This window comes from Bacillus rossius, chromosome 7, assembly GCF_032445375.1.
Source record: "Bacillus rossius redtenbacheri isolate Brsri chromosome 7, Brsri_v3, whole genome shotgun sequence".
NCBI classification, from domain to species: domain Eukaryota; kingdom Metazoa; phylum Arthropoda; class Insecta; order Phasmatodea; family Bacillidae; genus Bacillus; species Bacillus rossius.
This window is the reverse complement of record NC_086335.1, coordinates 859,885-884,967: the sequence shown is the minus strand read 5'-3', so window position 1 is coordinate 884,967 and position 25,083 is coordinate 859,885. Positions and strand designations below refer to the sequence as shown.

Genomic DNA, 25,083 nt, shown 5'->3' with positions numbered 1-25,083 from the left:
CGAAAAGTGGAAGAATGTCAATTTTACTTTTAAAAGATTATCTTCAAGAGCACTTTTCACTACACTGAAAGAGAGAGATGAAATACAAACTTCACTAAAAAATTTCTTTAGGTGGGGTAACATTTTCATGGCACGCTCAGCAACTGCAGTATTCCATCTGATTGCACAAAATTTCTTGGGAAAAAGCTCTGATCCAGTTATTCTAATGTAATCTGCCCTCCTTGCAGGTACGTGCTTAAACAAATAGTAACTGTGCCTCAAAAAACTAACAACGTCCAGACCTGCCAACATTCAAATTTAAAAAATCATGAGGTCCTCGATAAAAATTTTCAGGCCCATAAATACAAGTTAGAAATAAAATACAACAAATGAGAATCTTTAAATTTAAGTGACATACCTGTACATATGTTACATGGTCTCTGCTTCAAAATTTATTTCAACAAATTATAGGTTGAAGATTTAATTTGGTTGAACATAATTTAGCGCTGTCGTGTAGTGATCACGCAGGGCCGCAACTAAAAAAGATGTAAAATAACATTCTGCTCGTGTAACACTATTATCACTGTTCACAGCAAAATTAATTTTTTTATTGGAAGCAATACACTTCACGTGTTAGTTGTGTTTTTTTGTAGCGACATGTTTCACAATGTCTCCTCTTCCACTATGCGAGATAGAAAAATCAGCATGGCACATGCTACAAAACGCAAAATTGCTTCCTTTACGTGACTCGAGTATTGATGGAAACTCATTACTGTAAGCTTTCGTAAAACTTGTTTTGTAACTTTTACAAACAAAATCTTGGGGCCCCAAAAAATCGTGAGGAGAAACTATTTTGGCGTGAGGGCGTGAGATGAACCTTAAAATCATGAGCCTCACACCAAAATCGTGAGAGTTGGCAGGTCTGAACGTCCCATTGTGTAGCAGAAATTCCAGGTTTTGAAAGCACCATGGACCGTATGAAGCCCACAGCTACCAATTTCTAGCAACAATAGCGAATCATCACCAAAAGTGTCTGTGATATGTATTTTCAAAGCTAACAAAAATGTCCAGTCTACGTTGAGGGCATCCATAGATACTTAAAATGAAATGCACCTGTCGGTATAATCTGAACGTGGGAAGCACATGCTGCAGCACGTCACGTCAGAAGGATAACAGACCAGTTTGAACCAGTTTGTATCACGTGATTTGATGCCACTTCCGAATCCGATGGTAAATAAAAGAAAATGGACGTGGGAACTGTTCGTTATTTTCCATTCCAAAATAAAAATGGGAGGTGATACACATGATGCCACGTCAATGCAAGCTGATCAATAAACAAAAAACATATTGCCAACTACAACCTACCAAACAAAAATTCCCTGATTTTTAAAAAAATTCCCTGATTTTTCCCTGATTACAAAATTCCCTGATATTTCCAGGTTTTCCAGGTTTTCCAGGGTCAGTAGACACCCTGTTTGAAGTTAGTATCTTTATAGTGAAAGAAGGAATGGATAAGTGCAGGAAAAAGACTTCATTTGTGTGGAATTTTTTCATGGAAAATAATGAGTTTGCTAAGTGTAATTTGTGTAAACAAAAACTGAGTTATAAATCATCATCGAATAATCTGAAGAAACATTTGAAATGTAAACATCCTACTGTACAGTTACCTGATCAGAATCAAGATAGTTTAACATCACTATCACCGTCCAGAAGTAGGAACGATGATCCAGACATCGCAAATACGACACTGTACCTCAGCCAAAAAAAGATTCGGCCAGATATAGGAATTCCTTCTACAAGTAGTTCGTCGGTTCCCAAACAAGCTGTGTTGGAAAGAACCAATGTGCGTGACTGTAAAGTAAGTGATTTTGTTGTAAGAAAACTTTCTGTTTTTGCTAAGAAGAAAATTGATGACCAACTGTTAAATTTATTTACTGTAGATTTTCAACCATTATCAGTTGTTGAGGACGAAGGGTTTCGAGGATTTGTTTATGCACTAAATGCGTCGTATACATTGCCAAGTAGGAAAAATATAACAAACACATTGTTACCAGCTGCTTATGAAACTGTGTACAATAGCATTCAAGAAATACTAACAACCACTGAAATTAGTTCTGTTAAACTAACAACAGATTGTTGGACTTCGAAAAAAGAAAGTTCATATGTTGATTACATCTGTTATTAGGGTCAACTGAGAATTTATTTGCATTTTCATAGCTGTTAGGTGCACAAATATAAATATTATATCTTTTATTTATGTACTTTTTAATATTAGAATTTCATTAGTTTTATTATTGAACGAGACGGTGTTTTAGCTTTGCTCCCTAGATCGTAGATCCACATATCTATCACCTAAGGATGATGGATCTAGAACCAGTGTCCTTGGTCTAGTATCGCTATTAGCGTACTAACTAGAGTATTCAGTCTTCGCAAGAAGCACGCACTGCGCACTGAGTGTACTTTGATGTGGGACAATAAACAAAACGAATCGTAACAATTTCGCTCTGCGCCTCTCCTTCAACGCCTTCCCCTGCGCTTCCTCCCCTACATTTTTCCCTTCTTTATCCCTTATTCGTCGATCCGCTCCCTTCCCTTTATCAAGCTCCGCCCAAGTGACCGTCATCTGCGATCGGGTTCTGCGCACATTGGCCGTGGTGTTCCAGGCGAATTCTAAACTGATATTAAAGTACTTGATACTTGAATAGTGTAGTCATTTGCAGTACCTGATTCAGGCGTTTATCAGTTACAAAGTAGCAGGTTGATACTCTGCAACCCACCTCTACCTAAATCACGTCCATTTGTGGCTAATCCCCCGCCCCCCAACCTTTTTCCCTCTGCTTCCGCGGGAAATGAATTGCCGTTGCCGTGTCTATAAGGTCACGTACATGTGCCCTTGGCAAACAAGTAAGGTTTTCTACGTGTATGTTTATTATGCTGATGTATTTTCGATCGAAATGATATCCTATTCATGCAAAAACAACACTTGAGCTAGTCAAACATAAAAATTTAAAAAAAGACTCAACACTATGTCTAGGCCAAATATAGTGTCGTACGCCCCATTTTTACATTTTTGATATTTTATATCAATAAAATAATAATTAACACGTAACATATTCGCTGGAATAAAAAAAATACAGTGGGTTCTTTATAAATTTAGATAAGATTAGCTAGTAGGCCTAAAAACATCGTGAAAAACGTAACGTTTATAGTCGGCAGTGAGCATTTTAAATCGCAAAATATATATATTTTATAAAGTTTCTTTTATTTCTAAACATGTTTTAATTTAAGCCTAGGCATGTAAAAGAAGCATAGCAATGGGTATCACACACTGCACACAGCAGAATATTACGTCGCACTTTAAGGCCATGCCGAAATACTGGTACGAGACATAAACTTCACAAAATAAATGAGCGGAGTCTTGTAACTGTTTTATATGTATTTAATAATTTAAGAAGTATTACACAGTTGACACATATTTTTTAACTAACCATTTCTTTCTGGGGATTGTAAATAATAATTAATCATAGCCATTGGTATCAAGACATCAAGATGAACGTAAACTTGAACATGTCACGGCAGCGAGAAAACTGGTGCGTATACCAATAAACTGGTATCAGAACTGGACAAAACTGGTACACGGGAGGTGGAGCTTATATTTTTTTCCGCTAAGCTCGCATCTATTGGCTGGCTGCTGATGGAAGGTCATGAGTCTGGGCGGAGCATAGAGTGAGTTATACCGCGCATGCGCAGCTCAGGGAACAAAGAGAGCCAGCTGGCGGCTACCACCGCGCCGTAACAACAGGGACCGAGTACAATGATCTTTCTCCACGTACGGTGCGCTATTGACGGTAAATTTCCATCAATTTGCGGCCTTTTTTTTTTTTAATTTTTTACTATGACTCAATGTGTATGTAGCCTATATATGTTATAAACGCTGCAGTTTGCAACTGTATTTTAATAAACTTTAAAGTATTTATTACACATTTCATATTTTTTTTGCCTTATTTTTCATGGTTTCTGAAAATCTGTACATACGACCGAGGTGTACGTACGAACCGGGGGCCGTACGAGCGAGGTTTTACTATCTTCAAAACTGGCAAAAAATCAAAGCGACAAGCATGTTGGCACTTAATTAAAATAATATTTATAGAATTCTCAACAAGTGGTCGTCTGAAAAATTGTAGTTGTTTCACTTACAGCTAAAGGGTAGGAAATGAACAATAAAAAAAATACTAAAGTTTTAATAAAAATAAATCTTGTATCATGACAAACATGTAAAATTTTGTAATTTCCCATGCTTTATCTCGCTTAAAAAAAACACACACACATGCACACACGCCAAAACAAAAACACGAGCGCACTTGTCTGAGCATCTGGCTCACAGCACGCATGCACAGCAGAGCTCGGTGAACCCCAGAGCGGTCTCAGCATTTCCACAGCAGGACTACTGACCCCTAGTTCCGTGCTAGTGGTCCTACCGTAAAGATGAAACTTTCATTTGAACTCCTCTACTATTTAAATTTTAGTATGTAAAGAAAGTTTCCTACCTAAATTTTTTGTGGAAATACCCATTCTAACGTTTGAGGCAATGCAAGTCTCTGCCCTCACCAACTCTGCAGAGTATTCTTATGATATAATATATTTTTTGTAAATTCAAGGTTATGGCGACCTAGTTTTGTATTTTTATTTTACTAACATTTATATTAATGCAATTAAAATTGATGGTTAATTATTTTATTCTGAAAAGCCATGATTATTTTTTACTGGTTTCCACATTATTTGCTATGTTAGTACCTATTTGTTTAAATGCATTTTCAGTACTTTATACAATTTCAAAAAAGTTTTTTATGGCTAAATTTAATGTTTGGTATTATTTGGAAGCTATAATTACGGTTCTAGAACATTATGTATTAGACATTTATCAGTTACAGGGACATTGGAGTGCTTTTTGTATGTATTCTTATGATGTTCCCTCACACAGGGGACGGTAAAATTACTGGAGTTCTGTCACAGCCAATTTTTTGTATGTTTTGTTTTCTGCAAAAACACCTCAATGTGAGGGTTATGTATTTTATGTATTGTTGTGTCCTGCATTATGATTGGTCAGTGAGATCATACAGCTGCCACTTCCCTGCATGGTGTAGCCTTGTAGGTCATTGTTTGAGTGCTGGGCCAACAAGGTAGCATCATTCGGCGGCTCACAAAAACCATATTATGAGCAAATAAAAGCAGATAATTTTAAGTCTGGGGTGGTGGCCGTCTAGCAAGTAATGTGTTTGATGTTTGAACTAGAAATTTAGACCCCAGACGTGCGGTGCACACCCAGGTGGTCCGTAGGTCCACTCGCACGTCGGTACCTAGCTGGACGACAAGGTCGCTAGCTCAACGACATGGTCGCTAGCTCGACAACAAGGTCGCTAAGGACATTATTTCGTGAAGGAACAGGACTGAGGAGCAATCTGCAGATTGAGTGTTTTTGTTTAGGGCACACAGTTTAAAGGAAATGTAAACTTTATGATGAGAGAAGAAAAAATTACATACCCAAATTCATTTAAAACCCTTTTATTTAATTCACCCGGTAACAGTTTCCAGTAATTTAAAGTCATAGACCCCCCGACTACCTGCTACATAAGATGCAATAATTTTTGAGTGCTTTATGTATTTGCAAGGGACGATCGTAGTCTTAGCCGGACACAATTGTGACTTGCTACAAGTTTTCACAGCTAAAACAAATGCAGTTAAAAACCTTAACCAAAAATAAACAAGCAAGTAAAGAATAGTGTAAAGGCTATTAAATATTATTAATAGATGGAAACTTTAAATAATCTTAAGTATTGTGCACACAACCAATGGCACTTGGATGCCTAGCCAGCAGCTACAGTTACTGTGTCTCTTAGATGTTCCGTCAGGATTATGTACATGTGATAGTGTGGCTCCTATCCAAAACCCAGATGGCCAATGACATATACTCCCAAGTTAATGGGTTGGATAGCTCAAGGACAGATCAAGAAGTACAATGTTTTGCAAGCAGCGATGCAGTCAGAAAATGTATGCTGCAAATTAACAATGATGGCTAAACACTTCCTAGGATGATACAGCAAATTAAGTATTACTATTTTTCTGTTATTTAAGAATATCATGCTCTCAGAAGTTATTACATTGCAACAATAAACAAACAAATCCAACAGTTACATGTCTATGCTGTGAAATTGTAACCACAGGGAAAAATTATAAGTTACACTGATTTTAAACTTCTGCACAAGAAGTCCCTAAAAATTGTACTAATTCCCAACAGTAACGCCTTTACCAACATTATTTTTTTTTTAGTTATAATTGAATACAAATACAAAATTATTTTCAAAAATGAATATTGAATTTAAATAATAAGAATTGCATTAAATGCAATACCATTAAAATTTTTCTATCACTTTCATATTAGAAATATGTAAGGAGAGAAAATATGATGAATAATAACTAAAGTAAAAAGTTTGATGGTTGGCTACAATAGTAAAAGGTAAAATCTTTGTTAAATATTTTATTTTATATTTTTAAATTAGTTTTTATGCAACTAACATAACCTAATGAACATTTCAATTAAGTTATTATCCGGTTTATTTCCCAGAAGCTGCTACTCTACATACAGATCCCGGATATATTTTATTACAATCAAAAATATTTCACAAAAAATTAAAATTTAAACAAAAATAAACTCTTTATAAAATAATAATGAAATGAGCTGATATTTTCATTTCAAACCCTAGTTAATCACCCATCTTCATTGTTAAAGGCAGCCAGATAAACTGTATTTTAGTTCAGCCATAGTATAAACACATTTTCTGCCAGTTTTCCTCTAGAACTTAAGTTTACTTGCATTGTTTTTGAATCACGTCTTTTTCGTTATAAATAAATTGTGACTATCAATTTATACACCACTGCAAATATCATTTCCACTTTTACAATGACCATCATAAAGGAGTGTCTTTGTTTTCTGTTGTAGTCCATGGTCATTTATGTTTATTATTTTTTTTAATGCTGGAATGCATGTCAAAATGAAAAAAAATAATAGTTTGTTTTCAACTTTAATACGTTAAAAATTGTGTTTTCAAATGTTCACACAATTATGTCTATAAATGCTCCATGAGATATTAGTGAAATAACTTAAAATACTTGCTTCTTTAGAATGTCAGGTGTAGTTCATGTTTTTGATAGTGCCGTCCTGTTAAAACAAACTTGGTATTTATATCACACAAATAACTTGACCTCAACAGTAAACGTTGATGTACGACAAACTCACGAGGTATGTTCAGTTGGAGTGTCTGCATGCGAGGGCTGGTCAGGGCACTCACCGTTGTCCCACGCAGCCTCCTTGGTCTTGAGCAACGCGGCCAGGCCGATGTTGTCCTTGGGCATGACCCTGTTGAGCATGTGGTCCGAGCCCTCTGCGTTCGCCATCGCCAGCTGGTTGAACTCCACCAGGTGCTCCTTGATGAGCGTGAACCTGCCACACGCACACGCACATGCCACACGCGTGGGGGACCTCCCTGCACTTGCAAAGTGTGACCGACCGTGAGACGGGTTTCATTTCAAAACTCTGTCTCATGGAAAACTTTCTGTGAATTTTAAAGATTTATGCTTATTGCATGCATGTAGGCCAAAATATGACCAGTATACAACATACAAGCACCATACCCAGAGATGACATGTTTGATAACCCCACGTGCAAAAGTCTCAGTCATGCCCGGAAATCCACTTTCAAACGTACATTTCCACTTTACATTTTACGAACAAGGTCAGTAGAGATGATTACATAAAACATCTTGCACAAATAATAGAAATGGAATCCGACACAACCCAGAGAACGGAATAATCTGAGTTTGTCTAGAGTGATATTCAGCATCATGAAAATTTGAAATAAGTAGCTGAATTAGAATTTAATCCAGGTTCCTTCTCAATCATAGTTCTATGGTTAAAAACAGACTCCTCCAATGCAGGAAATTAATAATGTTCTAATGTAAACATCTATAATAATATTATAAAGCTGAAGAGTTTGTTTGTTTGTTTGTTTGAATGCGCTAATCTCAGGAACCACTGGTCCGATTTGAAAAATACTTTCAGTGTTGGATAGAACATTTATCGAGGAAGGCTATAGGCTATATATTATATTATCAATAACATTAGGGATCCTTACTAAAAGTCCAATTTAGAATCAAATGCGTTGGAGGGGGTTAGATACAACATGCAGTACACGTACGAAGTGTGTGTTGACAATGCCGCAGGCGCTAGTAGTTTATTTCCTATTGCCTATTAACATTGTTGCCACGCACTAGATGCCTTACCATTCTTAATTTTCCCATACAAGTAAAAAACACCTGTGTGATATTAACAACGAAGCAATCAGTACCCTCATAATAGTTCAATTAGTATTTAAATACTTTTTATCACTTTAAATCCCTCACTCTGTGTTTAATTTTTTTTTTACTAGAATTGTTTTTATTATTTTTAATTAATTTTCATTTTTCAGGCCAGCAATAATTTTCCTCTCCCGTTACAATTATGACAATGACTTGTATCCCCCCCCCCCCCCCCACATACACACACACACACCTAAACGTGTTTAGGGCCCCATGCGAGGACCTGCTCCCTTCAGGTGAATCAGAGGACTCGGAAGCAACTGACCTGAGACAGTGTTTGCGAGGACAATCGTCTAAACAAGTGAACGAGAGGACCTTTCAATGCGAGGACCTACTGCAGTGTGGCTTCGAATGGTACCACTGTTGGTTTAATCGTTTCACTTGTCAATAAAATGCACTTTTTAAATTTTTTATTTGCGATTTCAGCAAAAATGGAGTTTATCATTACCGAATAAATGCTATATTTTTGCTAAAATAAAGTTTTTATAATCAATACATGTTATAAACTTATTAAAGAAATCCTTGGTTTTAGTACTATGTAATCACGTGTGAATTAAAAGTATTTTAATAAATTATGCAAATTCATGTTCTTTTGTCTATAAAGAAAGGAAATCAATTGCACACTTATGGCTTGTTTCTTCAATTAATATAATATAAATATTTCCAGAAGTTGTTTAGGCCTAATCCTAGATTGGTAAACTAAAACATCTATAATATGATACTTTGTATTTTATGAATGATATCTAAAGTCGTATAATGGAAATCGGAAAACACTTGTGTATTATCGCTTGCACAAGTTGCAAATAAATTCTTTGCTAAGCGGGGAAACAGTCTCGCAGATTTGTCTTACAGGTGGTTGTGGCAAACGTCCAAAGCACGTAAATATGTGTGACAATGAAATATGTCCTGCGAAAATTGCCAGATATGTAAAAGTATGATGGATTTTTAAATTCATTAGCTAAGACCAGTGGTGTACGGAAGGGGGGAGGGGGGTTATAGAAATCCATCCCCCCCCCCCCCCCCCGAAATGTGTGGAAGTGTTTTTACTGGAGTTGCGTTTGTTATTTTAGCATTCAAAAATTAATAATACTTATAGCAGTACAATATTCAATGTTATATCATTAAAACAGCTAAAAAATACCCATTTTTAACCTAAAAATCAAAATTTTTCCGGAGGAGCACCCACGGACTACCCGCTTTATAAGGAGGAAGGGTGAATAGCCAAATATGTTTAATTTTCCCCCCCCCCCCCCAACTAAAATCCTGGCTACGCCTCTGGCTAAGACTTTTTTAATGTACGTTGTTATAAAAATAAAAACACGAAATACATGCTGCATGAATAGAGGCAGATTATTTCCAAACACATTTTAGTGTCGCGAACAAGAAATTTGTTTGGTACCGTATTTATTTTTGCTGTATTTTGTGTTAGTAAGCCTTGTGCATTTGAAGAGTTCGTGAGGATCTAATATCACACACTGCGCGCATTACAGTGAATATAAGTACGTCTTAAATTTTAACAGTCCAAACGAGGACTCTTACACATGTGTTTTAGTAACCTTGTGTGTTTAAGGCGTTTGCGAGGACTTAATATCACACACTGCGCGCATTACAGTGAATATAAGGACGTCTTAATTGTAACAGTCTAAACGAGGACCCTTAGACATGTGTGTTAGTAACCTTGTGCGTTTAAGGCGTTTGCGAGGACTTAATATCACACACTGCACGCATAACGGTGAATGTAAGGACATCGTGAATTTTAACATTCTAAACAAGGACCCTTACACATGTGTGTTAGTAGCCTTGTGCATTTAAGGCGTTTGCGAGGACTTAATATCACACACTGCAGGCATTACAATGAATATAAGGACGTCTTCAATTTTAACATTCTAAACGAGGACCCTTACACATTTTCAGCTTCTTATGCTTCGGCTTTCTGTTCGGTGATTTTGCCTTGTCGTTGTTCTTCCGCTACATAGTGTTCGATGCTCGTGTCTTCATCTTCTAGCTGAATTCCTTTCGCAGGTAAACATTTCTTCGCAGCTTGGTTGCAAATGATATCACCGGCTCTAGGGACGTGTTTATATGACCCTCGCTCAAGTCGCTCCCCCTATCCGCCCTCCTTTTCTCTGAACTCGCCCCATTTCCATTATCTTTTTGCTTGTACAGTAAACTCCCTATTATCCGCGGTGCAGATTATCCGCGCATGCTAAGAAAAAATAAAGCACATATGTAAAACTATATTTTATTTCAAATGAGCAAATTTGAACTCTACTGACGAGTGTATTGTGTGCAGTATACAGTAAAACGCCACAGACCTTCTCGAAACTCACGCAGTAGGCTGGCATGCATTGCTATTTTTGTCTGTCGCGCTTTGTTTCTAGTCGTATGGTTGAGCACTTTTATGTTTACATTACCGAAATGTATTTTATGTTGATTATTCAGTAAAATACTAAAATTTTAGCATCATTTAAAATTTTTTACTGTTAATTGTAAATTTTACTGTACATAAATGTTTAGATTTTTAAGTTAAAATTAATGTTTCCTTTTTTTGTTTCCCATTTTTGGCTCTTTTGAGGTTTATCCGCGGTGGCCCTGCCACTTAATTTCGCGGATAATCGGGAATGTACTGTATACTAGTATGTCTTCAAGCAAGACAAAGTACAATCCTACAACTTTTAATTCAATAGCTTTCTGTGTGGAGGAGTATTTAGTTTGTCGGGTTCTCTTTTACACAAAGGCATCTCTATCATGGCCTGATAAGCGATATGCGACGCTTGCCTTCTTCGATGCCAGGGGAAGCGAGTGGCGTGGGTAAGTGTGTCGGTGCTGGGCTGCGTGGGCCGAGGTCACTGTGCCGGCAGTGAGGCTGGTTGGGTGCGGGGCTGCGACCCAAATAGCGATATAAAATGTAAAAGTTTTGGTGAGTGACTAAATTTACCGGACACAGGCAGCACCCGGGCCTTATAACGCGTTTTTAATAACAAGTAATTTTATTTTCTTTCGGTTCACTTAAATTTCTTTTTTTATAAATTTTTTTTACGTCCGTATCCGTAGGCCGTTTGGGTGAGGGAGGCCCAAGCCTCCCACCCCACTTCGTAAAGTTTTTTCGCCGTGAGTCTGTGTACCGCGTGCAGTTTCATGTTTTAATTTCCTAGTTTCTCAGTTTGAACCATCTACTAATTATCTGACGTCTTGTAAACCGAGTTCAGTCGTGGCTACAAAAATAATGTAAACTGACATTTTGTAAATTTTGTAAAATTAATTGAATAATCAATATCATCAGAAAATCCAAATCTTTGATTTCACCACCGAGATACACTTTCCACCTTCATCTTAAAAGAAAAGGTTTCGTCTGTGTTTTGTCAATCATGGCCGTCTTCAGGGCGTGATTGTAGGGCCTTTTGTTAAGAAGAATTTGAGGCTTCCCATTACAGATATAACTGTCATGTTTTTTTTTGTGTGTACAGGGAAAGGATGAATGGGTCGATCTATAATTTTTATAATGCTTTTTAAAATTCGTAACATAGGTAAAAATATTTCTGAATGTGTGGTTTTACGCAGCTGTTTTATGTATCGTGTGTAATGCATACAGGGCTGCCAGCCACTAGGTAGGTAAAATTAGGGTGTTTTAGGGCCTTCAGACATAAAATTAGGGAACTTTCAGGGACTACTGAATTGAAATTAGAGACTTTCTAAAACAAATGGTTCACAGAGAAAATTTTCTACATATATATTGCTAATTACTTTGTAAAATGGTCACCCTTCTCTCCAGTAAACAAGAATACTGTATAAATTAATATAAATAAGCTTCCACAATTTCATATGGTGGTTAATTTAACTTTATGATATTGAAAATAAACAATGCATGTCACTAAAAACTAAGGACATTAACAAATTAAATTATTGATTTACACAATATTTTTGCTTACACCATTCCCTTTTCCACCAATGTATTTTCAATGATAGTTTTTTTACATTTGTATTAATATTTTTTATCTTATAGAAATAGCTCACAAATAAATGTGAAATTAAGATGAATAACAATTAATTAAGGTCCTTTAAAAACAAGGAAACTGGAGGTTACCGATTTCATAAACTGGAGTGAAATTCAAGATCAGTTGTTCCCCATTAACGTTACCACAGACAATGGTGATAGAGTGAAATGGTCACAGCTGTGTGGTCTTAAGTCCACCAAAGGAACACAGGAAATTGAGATTTGGTCATCTAGTGTGCATAATAAAGAACTAACGACATAAATTATAACAATTCTGAAACGAAGGAAAATCATGCCTGAAGTTGGACGGGCTTACCCTTATCAGATGCCAAGTACAAGACTTGCAAACTTTATGCAGGAAAATGATAATTCCACCAGAATTCCACCAAGAATACCTACAAATGCAGCATGATTCAAATGCAAAAGACTGTCTTCCTGAGACTGACAAAGAAGATGAAGTTGACTAATATTGCCAGTTTTTTTTATTGTACTCTTTGGTGTTAATTTTTGTTAATTTGATGATTAAAAATAGTGATAAATTAACCTCCACAGAACACAATAATATAATCTCTTGGATTAGTTGATGATAAAAACCAATGGACATATTAAGACGGCCCCAACAAACCTACTCGTGTGATTTGTAATAAGGACCCATGTGACATATTTTTATTTAAACTTTTGGTGTAAATCAATTTATATAATTTTCATTAGAAAGATGTCTCTGTTACATCTATATGACAATTTTCATATAATTACCATAAATAATTAAAATACAGTGATGCATTACAGAGTGATCATTTTGTTTTCCTGCTCTCCTGAAAAGTTTAGGGTTTGTAGCCCCTTCTTACAAATGACTAGAGACCTGCAAAATTCGCGGATTCATTGACCTCTAGGATAGACTCCACAGTCCTTTAAATACTCGTGGAAATGACACCTGTTCATTGGCTACTGACGCGTGAGACGTCTCAACTAGACTGTCCGTAATTCAGCACTTTCTTGGTTTAGTGTTTCCCATTGGCTCACAGTTCCACGGATAAAATGTGGGCCAATCGCAGAAGTGGTACGAAGGTATAGTTGTTTTGATGCTAGACTATCGCGAAATGAATCCGCGAATTTTGCATGTGTCTACAAATGACAGACGATATTGACATTAAAAAGAAAAACATTTGAAGCTTTATCTAATATTAAATTCTCACAAATAAATAATTGTGAAACAAAGATGAAATACATTTTAACAATACAATATTTGGATTGAAAAAAAAAAACATATGAATGTGAACCTAATGCTGCACATTTTCCAATCTTTATTTGAATTAACCCAAATTCAGTTCTCTGCCAACTTTTAATCTTTAAAGTTAGAACAAACGACTTTTTTTTTTACAAACAATGTGATTGAATAATTAATAGTTCTTGATTACAATTGTCATTTTTCCTCATTCTACTTCTTCTGAAAATAGTCTGTCATTAAAACACTTTTAGTTTTCTTCTGCAAAATATTTTGAAATTCATCAGCTCTTCTTTTGTGTGCAGATGCTTCCTTCTTCACCTTTGCAAGGAGGGCAGAAAAGTACCCACCTATCTGCTTATTAAAGAGTTCCATGTGGCAGTTTAGATAGAAGATAGTCAACATTTATTGCAGTACATATTTCATTAATCACCTCCTACTCCCCTTCAGCCATCCTTACCTCGAAAAGTGTTTTAATATACATTTTTGTTTCAAAAACTTCAATTAAAAAGGGACTTTTAGGGACTTGAATAAAATTAGAGGACTTTTAGGAACAAGCAGAAAAAAAAGGACTTTTAGGGAATTCTAGGGACCACTGGCAGCCCTGTGCATACATAAAAAGTAGACATACACAGCGATAGAGTATTAATCGTTGATTAAAATGGTGTAAAAAAATACATAGGTCACAGCTGAAAAACTCCCAGAATTCTTCTACGACGAAATGCATTTCCGCACATTTATTCTGCCGGGAAGTATCTCCTTCGCGCGGCGTATTCTTCAGCCGGCGACTGGAGCCGAGGAGTGGAGCGAGTGGCTGCTGTGAAGGCAGTCTGGCGGCTGCTCGGTCGCCTTATCAGCGCGTCGGGGTATCGGATATCGCGATAAGCACATGTGTTCGCAGGAAAAGTGTCTACCGCTGAGGCCGCCTGGTCGGGAAGTAATAAACAAGCGCGGCTCCTGAGGAGGGGCGCAGGGGGCGATAGCCCCTTCCAACCCCAAATTTTACTTCTTATTTCTTTGTAGGGAATATTAATGTTAACTTAAATACTTTCGTTAATGTGCTAAACTCTTATTTCAATCATAATTTGTACGAAAATACTACATTTCAGTATTTGAGACCATATATTTTGTGAATATCCCAAGGGCATCCTCCTGTGTGTGAGAACCCTGTCTGAGAGGTCTTTCTGGAGCCGCCATTGGTAAGAAATTCTAGGATTCAGGCAGTTATTTCCAGAGAAAACAACCATTCTACGCCCACCATATCGCGTGGCGAGAAGACTCAGTAAGACATACTCGGAGCCAAGTGGAGGTTATCTGTAAGCGGAAAAAGTTGAGCGACTGTTATTTTTACACGCTTTATATTAGCTTCACCTGTATGTTTGTATGTTTGTAACCGACTCCTTTGGGTGCGATTTTGACCAACTTTAAACGGTCAGATTTCATTCAAACTTTGTAGATTTATCGAGGACCGATGACAATACACTAATTTAATAAGATTATTCCATTATTCAATTTGCAAAATAATATTTTTTTCAATTTATATAATTTTCATCTATAGTCGATAAAGCAGGAATTTATGTTAAAATTAATTTCCAACCATTATCTTTAGCCGATTTCTCTAATATTAACAAATTTCCGAATACCAAAGAGAATTTTTAATTCAACAAAATAAGCAGAAATTTAAATTTACAATTTTTGAGGAAAGAGCCTTGTTTGCTGTTGTAATGAATGGTAATTGAGTTACCAATTAATTTTGTTCTAATAAAAATAATAGTTTTAAAAAAACTAAAAAAATATGCTTTTATAAATAAACTAAACTAAATAGTAGAAAATAATTAATAGTTCAAAAAACTAAAAAACATGCTTTGCATAAAAAAAAAACTAATAAATATAAATTATAAGAAAAAAATTAAAAATAAATTTTAATAAGGTCTAATTAAGAATAGTGTGAAAATTTTTATTAAATATAAATTAATAATAGTATAAATAAGAAAAACATTACACACAAACTTGACTTTCACGCAGTACATTAAAGATTTGATCATTTATAATAAACACTTGGGTAGGTGGTGCTTGAGGCACCGATAACGAATAATAGCTTTTAATCTAGAATTAATTGAATAGCATAATTTTCACGAAGCAGCTTTTAGACGCGCGAGCTTGTGAGATGAGAAAAAATCTAAATTAAGTAATCGGGATAATTGCATATGGAGCCTAATGAAAAGCTTCATTAATAAAGCAAAAAAAATACCACCGTTTAAATGATTAAAATTGTTCAGGAATACGATGTAACCTGCATCTAGCGAAGTCCTCGTATTCTGCTTTTCAGATATAGTGTGTAAAAAAATATCACGTCCTCAGAGTTGGCTGCTAAGCACAAGTGTGTCGTGACTGCGTCCTCAGATTCCGCGCTCACTACCTAAGTGTGTGTTTTTGAAAGTGTGTGGATAGCTGTGTAAGGGTCCTTATATAAGATGAGCAACGCTAAACGATACACAGCGTGTGTAGAGACGGGCGACAGTAGCACAACATGGTGGATACACACGCGAACTACATGGTTGACCCTTCACGTTTTATCCGAGGACCCGGCGAAAATCCTTCCAATCTCGTTTTCACACACCAAGTTGATCGTAGAACGCGAATTCAAGGAATTTTAATCCGAGGACCTGTGTAAGGTCCTCGGATTGCCACAGGTCCTCACATCCACGCTGAAATTTCATGTGCAGGTCCTCGTATAGGGTGCCAAACAGTCACACACACACACACACACACAAGCGAAATACCACTCACTGACTCACTCATCACGAGATCTCTAAAACTATACACCCGATTGACTTGAAATTTAGCATAGTTACTCATTTTGTGATGTAGACGCTCACTAAGAACGGATTCTGCGGAAATCCGATCCCAAGGGGAGTTTCGGGGGCGTAATATATCAAAATTTCCCGTTTTTGGTAGGAAATCACCATGGCAACGGCTGTTGCTTTGTTGATGCTTCATTCGTCTCTATGGCAACGACTATTTTATTGTTGGTGCAGTCCTCATCACCGTTGAAATTTTGCGGGTACTTTAAATATCAAAAATTGCCCTTTTTTTCAAGTATATATATTTTACAGACTTGAAACTTCACAGTAATGTTCCTTATGTTACGCAGGATGACATTTTCCGAAAATTAGATTCCATGGGTGGTTAAAACCAGGCAACAGTGCATTGTTCATGCCTTCTGTGTCTCCATGGCAACGGGCATCGCGCGGCAGTGGCGTACCCACAAGGAGGGGCGTGTATAATGAGCGGCGCAAGAGTGATCTTCCTGTAGACTGCCGTAGCGAAGTACGGGTACATCAGTTGTACGTTGCGTGCACGAGTCGGGAAACCATCGGTGCTATTCATTTTCTCTCCGGTACATTATACAGCATTGTAATAAATTTTCACTGAATTTTTTTTTATTTACCATTACTGTAAATGGGAGATGTGGCTTAATTTTTTTCCATTAGTATAGCCGTGCGAAGCCGGGTCGGGCAGCTAGTGTAATCTATAAAACCTTGACATTAACTTTTGTGACACCCAACATTAAATTATGACAGATTAAATAGTTTCAGGGTTCATATGCCTACTTAATAACTTTAAAAAGTCCTCAATTTGTCTTTAATTAAATAAGGGCCCTAAAAAGTCCTTAAATTTTACCAAGAAACCTTAAAAACTCCTTAAGGCTTCCCATGACAACAAAGGCAACGCGCCCATCTAGCTCAATATTTGTCTATTTCCCTGCCTGATCGTTAGACTCTTCTTCCACTGCGAGTCCAAGGGCAACAAATGTGAGACACAATAGGCGCGAAGATTGTGTTGCCGATAACCGGTTCCTCTCTCAAACTGCTTTCCGAAGGTGTAGCGCAGACATTATGGGCTAGTTGAACATAACATTACGTTTTTTTCATGTGCAATGTCGCAGAAAAAAGTTGGCGATTCTCAAAAGAAAAAAATAAGTCTACGTGTAAGACCATGTATCAGAAGAGCGTCAAAAAAGAAAATCTCTCGTCCTTGGTGGAAGAAAAGAAAGCAACAGCTAGTTCAGTAATAAAAATCTTACAGGATTTAATTTCAAAACACGCATTTTGTATTAATTATCATATGTAATTTAAGTAAGGGTATGAAGAGAGTGAATGAGTAAGTGAATAAGTTATTTTGGTATACACGATTCAAGGCCCTAAGCGAATGCAGCATGCATTAGACAGCTTGGACTGCCTGAAAATTTTGCTAAACAGCTGTACGTATCTGAAACAACCCATGGCTTGCTTAGGTTCTTACTTCTTGTTTACAATAAGAGTTGCTTATGAGTGGATAGTGCTTTATTTAATAAATAATAAGGGGATGAAATGATTGCATAATAAATGCTGTATCATCCGTTTACATGAAAAAAAGGTTAACTAAAGCAATAGAAAAGTATCCAATTAGATATACCCCCCCCCTCTCTCTCTATTATATATATATATATATATATATATATATATATATATATATTCTTAAAGTGTAAAAACAGTTGAAAAGTGATGTTTATTGTAAGACCTTGATAGTAAGTGTTACAGTTCTTCCCGAAATAATTTTTTTAAGAGAAACATTTTGCTTTTTATTTTTAAAGGATTTTTGCCATGGGCGGCAAGTTACTAATTAAATAACTATTTTTTACATCGCCATTGCAGTGCATACGCACTGTCTTGAGTTCTTCAATGCATTTCGGTACGAAGTACTTGAATAATTTGCATCAGTATTTTAAAAGCTCCCGTTCATGGCCTTAAACATGGACAGTAATATGAATTTTAATTCGATAACGTAACCATGTCCACAAAATGTCTGCATCATGAGCCAGTGGGTTGAAATCATGGCAGAGAATACAGACATATAGTGTATATGTATATATATTTGAACAATACAAACACCCAACCATTATACGCTTCATTCACAAAATTTAACAAAAAATCTTTGTATAAAAATATAACATGAAAGTTATATTTTACTTTCAGGAGCAATGCTAATGACAAGGCAGCAGCTACGCTCTCGCACATGCCAGGCCAAAATAATACAGGCTCGTGTTGTAATGAAAGCTGTATTGTGGGTGATATATCAAAAAATATATACTCAGCACTAAAGGAAATATTTAGGGGCAGCCATTAAGTGTTTCATTGACATCCACACTGCCAAATTGTTTATGGGGTATGTGCAATATTATGAAAGTGTCTTTACTAAACTTTTGAAGCCAATATGCAATTATTTATAAAAATAATTACCTACATCACAAAAATATTTTGGCAGGGTCAGCTATATTTCAAACATATTATCAGTGTACAAAATATAACGGAGTTAATAAGGGAAAATGTTTACAATTACATGTACATTTTTTTTGTTCTAGGAATGTACACAAAAAATTCATCGACCAGCAACAACGAGCAAGACAAAGAAGGAAACATCAACGGTTGCACAATACCAAGATACAAATGAAAGCGAAAAAATACTTTATACTGCAGATGAGCACTATGGTTTGGTACAGGTAAAGGAAGATCAACCAGAGATTACGATTACAGCATCAGAGCATGAGGAAAAGAAAAGAAGTTTCGTTGCTAGTCTCATGCGGACCGAAGAAGAGCGAAATGAGCTACAGAGAACAACTTTGTTGCAATACAGATGTCACTACTTGTGGAATACAGAGAGGAGGAAGTTACTAACTGCTTCCCATTTCGGCAGGGTTTGTAAAATGAGGGCTACAACATCTTGTAGAAACTTAGTTCATTCCATATTGTATGGAAACTTCAGGATGAAAGGTACACAGTATGGTATTGCCAACAAACCTGTAGCCAAGTGTAAAATGGCCGAATATCATGGAATAGTGGCAATAGAGTGTGGCTTATTAATAGATTCTGAATATCCTTCTCTTGGTGCAACTCCAGGTACATTTGAAATATACAATTATATATACTTTTTTAACTTTGATAATGTAATTTCTGTTTTACGATTAAGTCATTCAGAAGTCATATAAAATTCTGTTGAAGATGGTTTGGTGCGTGACGATGCCATTATGGAAATTAAGTGCCCTCTTTCAGCAGATGTACCAAAGTCCAAAAGAAGCTATCGATAATGGACAGGTTATCATATTCAGCTTTAAATGTGTTCCTTTTAGCTCTTTAGTATTGCTAAATACAATGACCACTTATTGAAAATGAACTTTTAGATTCATTTTGTACAATATTTGTGGCATAAAACATATCATGTACTGATTTCAGATGACTTACTGCGCAATAATTAACGGAAACCTGCTACTGAGACGTGATTCAAACTAATTTTATCAAGTGCTTGGGCAGATGCACATTACGGGAAGAAAATATTGTTACTTTGTTCTTTACACTTCCCACTGGAAGACTTTATGAAATTATCGAAAAAGACGACGCTTTCTGGTGCGAAAAAATGGAAGCATATTTGTGCAGGTATTTTTCTTATTATTTTACATACAATTATTGAGTAGAGCAGTAAAATGTGTAGTTCATACAGCGGTGATAATAAAGTCTACATTTCTATGCCTCTACGGTTCTTCTTTTTTGTAACACATCTTTCACAGTATGGTTTTATACTACTGATATCCATTTACAACATATACATTGCATTACTGGTAGTTTTTTCGTAAGCTATTTTGGTACACACACACATTTTCGACTCAAATAAGTCTTCTTATCAATAGCTTAACATATACAGAGAACTTGCAGTGTTAAAATAAAAATACAAGTAAAGTTTATGTTACACACATACAACATACCTAAGCGAATTTATAATTATGTTTGTTTCCGATTCAACAAGGAATGTCTGCTGCAGGAAATAGTAAACCCTCAGTTTTCAAAAAGATTTGCCAAGATGGATATTAAGGATCCCTTGTACATAATAACAGCCCAACAAGAAGCCCAGAGGGCCATAGAAGAGATACTTGTGAGGAGCTGTAAATTAATATAGAGTAAACCACAGCTTAATACTTGTATTTTGCACCACTTTAATGTAATTAATATAATTTCAAAAATAAATTTATTTTTCAAAAAACACAAAACGTTTAAAAAAAATTTCTTGTGCATCCCAATATTTAAAATCAAGCATAAAAAAAAAAAAAAAAAAAAAAAACCAAGTGAAAACAGTATTCCAGATTCATACAAATTCGCTGATATTAGGAATGTTAAGGTTGTGTTCCAAGAAACATTTTGCTTACAAAAATTAACTCTCAAGTGATATGTAAAATTTGATGTTTTCAATTGCGAAAGTAACAGTTTAAAGGGACGGAAGTGTGTTTTTATTTCTGGAATTTGAGTTCTCTTGAGTTTAATGATTTTTTCCTGAAAGGCTTTCTTACTAACATATTGAAGGAGGAATTTAGAGAGAAAAAAAGCTGTTTTCATTACTTTTATTGTATAACTTATTCGCAATGTTCAATAACAGCAGGAGCCGCGGAGATCAACTGACAAAGACCCTAGTATCCCACCACGGCGATCCGGGTTCGAACCCCGGTGGGTTCCATCCCCAGACCTTTGCATGTGGGAATCGTGCCAGATGATGTCGCTAGTTCGCGGGTTTTCTCGCCCTGGTTCATAACACGCTTCGATAAAAGTATCCTCAAAACACAAAATTTTTAAATATAATTTTGCAATGAAAAAATAAAGAAAAGGAAACAAGGCCATTGCCGATAATCCGTATCGGTTTCAGGAAACGTGAGTCACCACTTTCTTATTTCTCGCATGTCTGCTCCGTTATGTTTGTAATTGTTATAAAATTAGATTATAAAATTTGCAGAAAAGGTATAATTAATTAATACTTACAAATTTTTTAACATTAAATAAAATTTGATGAACTCTGATTTTCTAGCTAATATTATTTGTTTTATTATTATATCTGTAGATTGAGAGATGAAGATAGATATCAATAATTGTAAACACGTGAGAATAACAGAGCATTCAGTCAAGGCGTTGGGGATATAAGCAACATATCTCCACAAATAGATGTCCTGTTTTCATGAGAGAAAATATTTAAATTATTTAATTTTGATTACTAGTTTTACAGGCTGATTATTATTCAAGTAATGTTCAAGTTGCAAATTACTATAGAACATGGTAAGGTGTGAGTCTAAGACATAGCTTTTTGTGGTATTTATGCTGCATTCGTTCACTGCAATCAAGAAAATAATGTTAAAAATGGCTTTTTTCCATATTTTTTTATTGAGAAATTTTAAATAATTTTAAAAATATAAAAAGTCGCAGACAATTATATGACATTATATTACTTACTTCCATAATGTTTATAGCTTTAACTTTATTCATTCTCCCAAAAAAGATAAACAGCTGTACAGATGTTTCCCACTATTTAGCCCACCGTAACCAGCAGCCTTAATGAAGACTGGTAGCATGCAAGTAATGGATGAATGCTAGAGTCTTAATTTTTTTTTTGGTTCCACAAGCGCAGTACAATTTGCAAATTTTGGGCCATGTGATTAGGTTTTATACATAAAAAAAAACTTTTTTTTTTGTATTTTGTATATAACCTTTTAAATGAAAATGTGTGTTTTAAAGTTTTTCTATGAACTTATAAAGTAAATGTACACATGATATCAAATTAAATGTTAGGGCTTAAAATTTTGATTAGATACTAGATTGGGTTAGATATGTATTCCAGAGATAATTATGAACAACAGAGGTGTATATGTAAGAATTGAACTAACCAATAAAATAATGTTTCCTTTTTGCATTAACTATTGCTATTTTTTTGAGGGAAGTTGTGATACAACTTCTACCTCATGATAGTGGTGAGGGTAATGAAGTAAAGGTATCCTTAAAAAGTCATTAATTTTTGATTGCACGAGAAGGTACGAACCATGTATTTATAATGTAAGATATGTGTTGGAGCGAACCATGTATTTATAACGTAAAATATGTGTCGGAGCTCATCCGTAGAAATTTGAATTTTTTTTTTTTAACATTTAAGTTATACAGACTAAAAAAATTTTTTTTCCGAGTTGTGAAGTATGTATATAGTATGGCATAGCTTGTAGCATTGCACAGTGAGGATTTGTTATATACATTTTTTTTTTTTGGGTCATAAGAATGTTGATTAATAATAATTTTGATATGAAAGATAGTAATTATTTAATATGTAGATAAGGATAGTTCAGAGTTGTTAAGAATTGTTATTAATTACTTTGGTTGAATTTCATGGAAAGCCTTAAAATACTTATTTCCTTAAGATACTTAATTATTAATTTGAGGGTTAATTCCAGTCCATAATAAATAATGTTGTCATTTGATAATTAATGTCAGTAATTGTTTTGTTTAAAGCAGTATAGATTATAATTTTACAGGACATCATTTTTAAACAAAAGTTTCTAATATGGTATGAATTTCAACTTTGTTTACTAAATTTTTAACATTGTATTTGAATTTTTTGGGTAATTTTATATTCTATTGGATATTGCTAGTATAATATTTTGAGAATAGTCTGGAAGGTACAGAAGGAAGAGCGGACAGGCGCGACACTCTGGCGCCAGAAAGCTATTTTTCACTTTGTAAATGTGTGTTGGGGATTTACGCGTCACGTTGTACGCACAGCTGTAGCGACCGTCTGGAAGGGTCTCTGGAGGCTACCACTAGCCAGCCAATCAGGGCGAGTCCTGGCGTGGTGTGATGCGCTCGGCCGAAATTCCTTATATGGTCATGTTTTGGAATTATGTGCGCTGATTGGTCAGTTGGCCCACGGGGTTGCCTCCCTTGTTTTCACCTTTACAAGGGAAGGTAATCTCGTCGACCAAGTCACTTGTTGCTCGATCGTCGCCGAACTCGGTCGCGTCGTCGGCAAGTAGCAAGACAAATGGAGAATTACTAAGAGATAATTTAACGCCTAGGGGCTGGGGCCAGGTCGTATTTTTTAACTTAAGTTCATTGTTTTTCGGACTAGAAACTAGAAATTTAGGCCCTAGGCGTCGGCATCGGCCCGACTTCGTGAGATTACGGTCCGCGATCGACGGTACCTTGAGTTAGGTAATTAACCAAGGGACATTACTAAGTTTTTTTTTTCTTTGGCGAATGACAAGACTCCTCGACCATCAACGGCAAGATGTATGGTGCTGTGGTATGTATTTGGACCTCATCATATCAAAATTCAAAGACATTGTTAAAATTCGTATAAGAAAAGACAAAAACTGTGCAAGTAACGAAGTTTTTCTAACTAAATTCATTTGTAAAATTGTGTATTGAGGCCATGTAACAATGAGAAAAAACATTTTTTTTAAAGAAATAAACTAAGATAATTTAATAAACTCTTTTATTTCCAAATAACGCAGAACCATCGTAATGAAAAATTCCTCAGGAACATTGTTTGTTTTGTTTTGTTTTGTTACGTTTCTCTATGTGCTTAGCCGGGCAAAAACATACAACGTAACAAGCTTATTGTAATATTAGGAGACTGCTTGTAATGTAGAAAGACCCTGTTCTCCCCAGCTATTATAAGTATTTGTTAAAGAAAAAAATATTACATTTTGTCATTCAGAAGGGATTAGATGGTTATGTAAGTTCAAGGACACCGTGACCTAGTTTTGTATTTATATTTTATAATTGGTAAAATTCTTTTAATTCCATTTTGATATTTAATTAGTTTATTTAGAAAAACCTCTTTACTATAATTTAACTGGCATTCACTTGGCTGGCTAGGTTACTGTTTATGTAAGTGTGGATTGTAATAGTTTATTTTCTTTAAATAGTAAATTTCAAAATACAAAATTGATTACTTATGTGATTCATAGTGTGATAATCGTGGGGCAATGGGTCTGGTGAAAGAAAGAAAGACTTGCTGCTACATAGCATCCTGTGCAATAGGGAAACAGGCGTTAAAGCCAGAGACACGTGACACAACTGAGGGAAGGCCGCTGAGCAGGAAAGCACTTGGGGAAGTCCCCAGCTGTAAGCTGAGTGATGTGCTCGAAGTACTGTGCTTGAAGGACTCCACATGCGAGGAGTGGCGACTCACTAATATATAATAAGATTGCAAGGGTGGACAAGGTTACGTCTGGGTGTCGGGGCAGTGCCAAATTAAGTTTCAACCAATTTTTCGTCTTTTTTCTTTGGGAAGTTTAACACTTTGAAGGCTTGCTCTTAATCAATGGTTCTGACCCAATGGACGTAGCATAATTAAACATTTTTGTTACTTTTAATAATGTTATTTAAATTTTATTGTTTTAGTTATATTTTATGTGCATATATCATTTTTTAGATCTAATATTCCTCTATACAGTGAAATAAAAAGAAATAAAATTACATAGTTTATAAAATCTGTGTATATTTTATTATAAATGTTGAATTTTTAATGAAGTAAAATCCAAAATTTCCTTTAAAACCTCATTTGAAGGCAACAAATTACAAGAAAATGATGTAAAATAATATATATTTGCAAAATTTAGTTATAATCAT

At 35.5% G+C, this 25,083-nt stretch overlaps 1 protein-coding gene across 4 annotated transcripts in view; it reads right to left on the bottom strand.

The window, feature by feature from the left end:
- Positions 1 to 25,083, bottom strand: part of LOC134533631 (CCR4-NOT transcription complex subunit 6-like) — a 515,868-nt gene that overhangs the window by 98,548 nt on the left and 392,237 nt on the right. For all 4 annotated transcript variants that reach the window (XM_063371129.1, XM_063371126.1, XM_063371128.1 and 1 more), the window contains exon 8: positions 7,326 to 7,477. In XM_063371129.1, the coding sequence (XP_063227199.1) occupies positions 7,326 to 7,477 (152 nt within the window). The remainder of the gene's footprint in view (positions 1 to 7,325; positions 7,478 to 25,083) is intronic.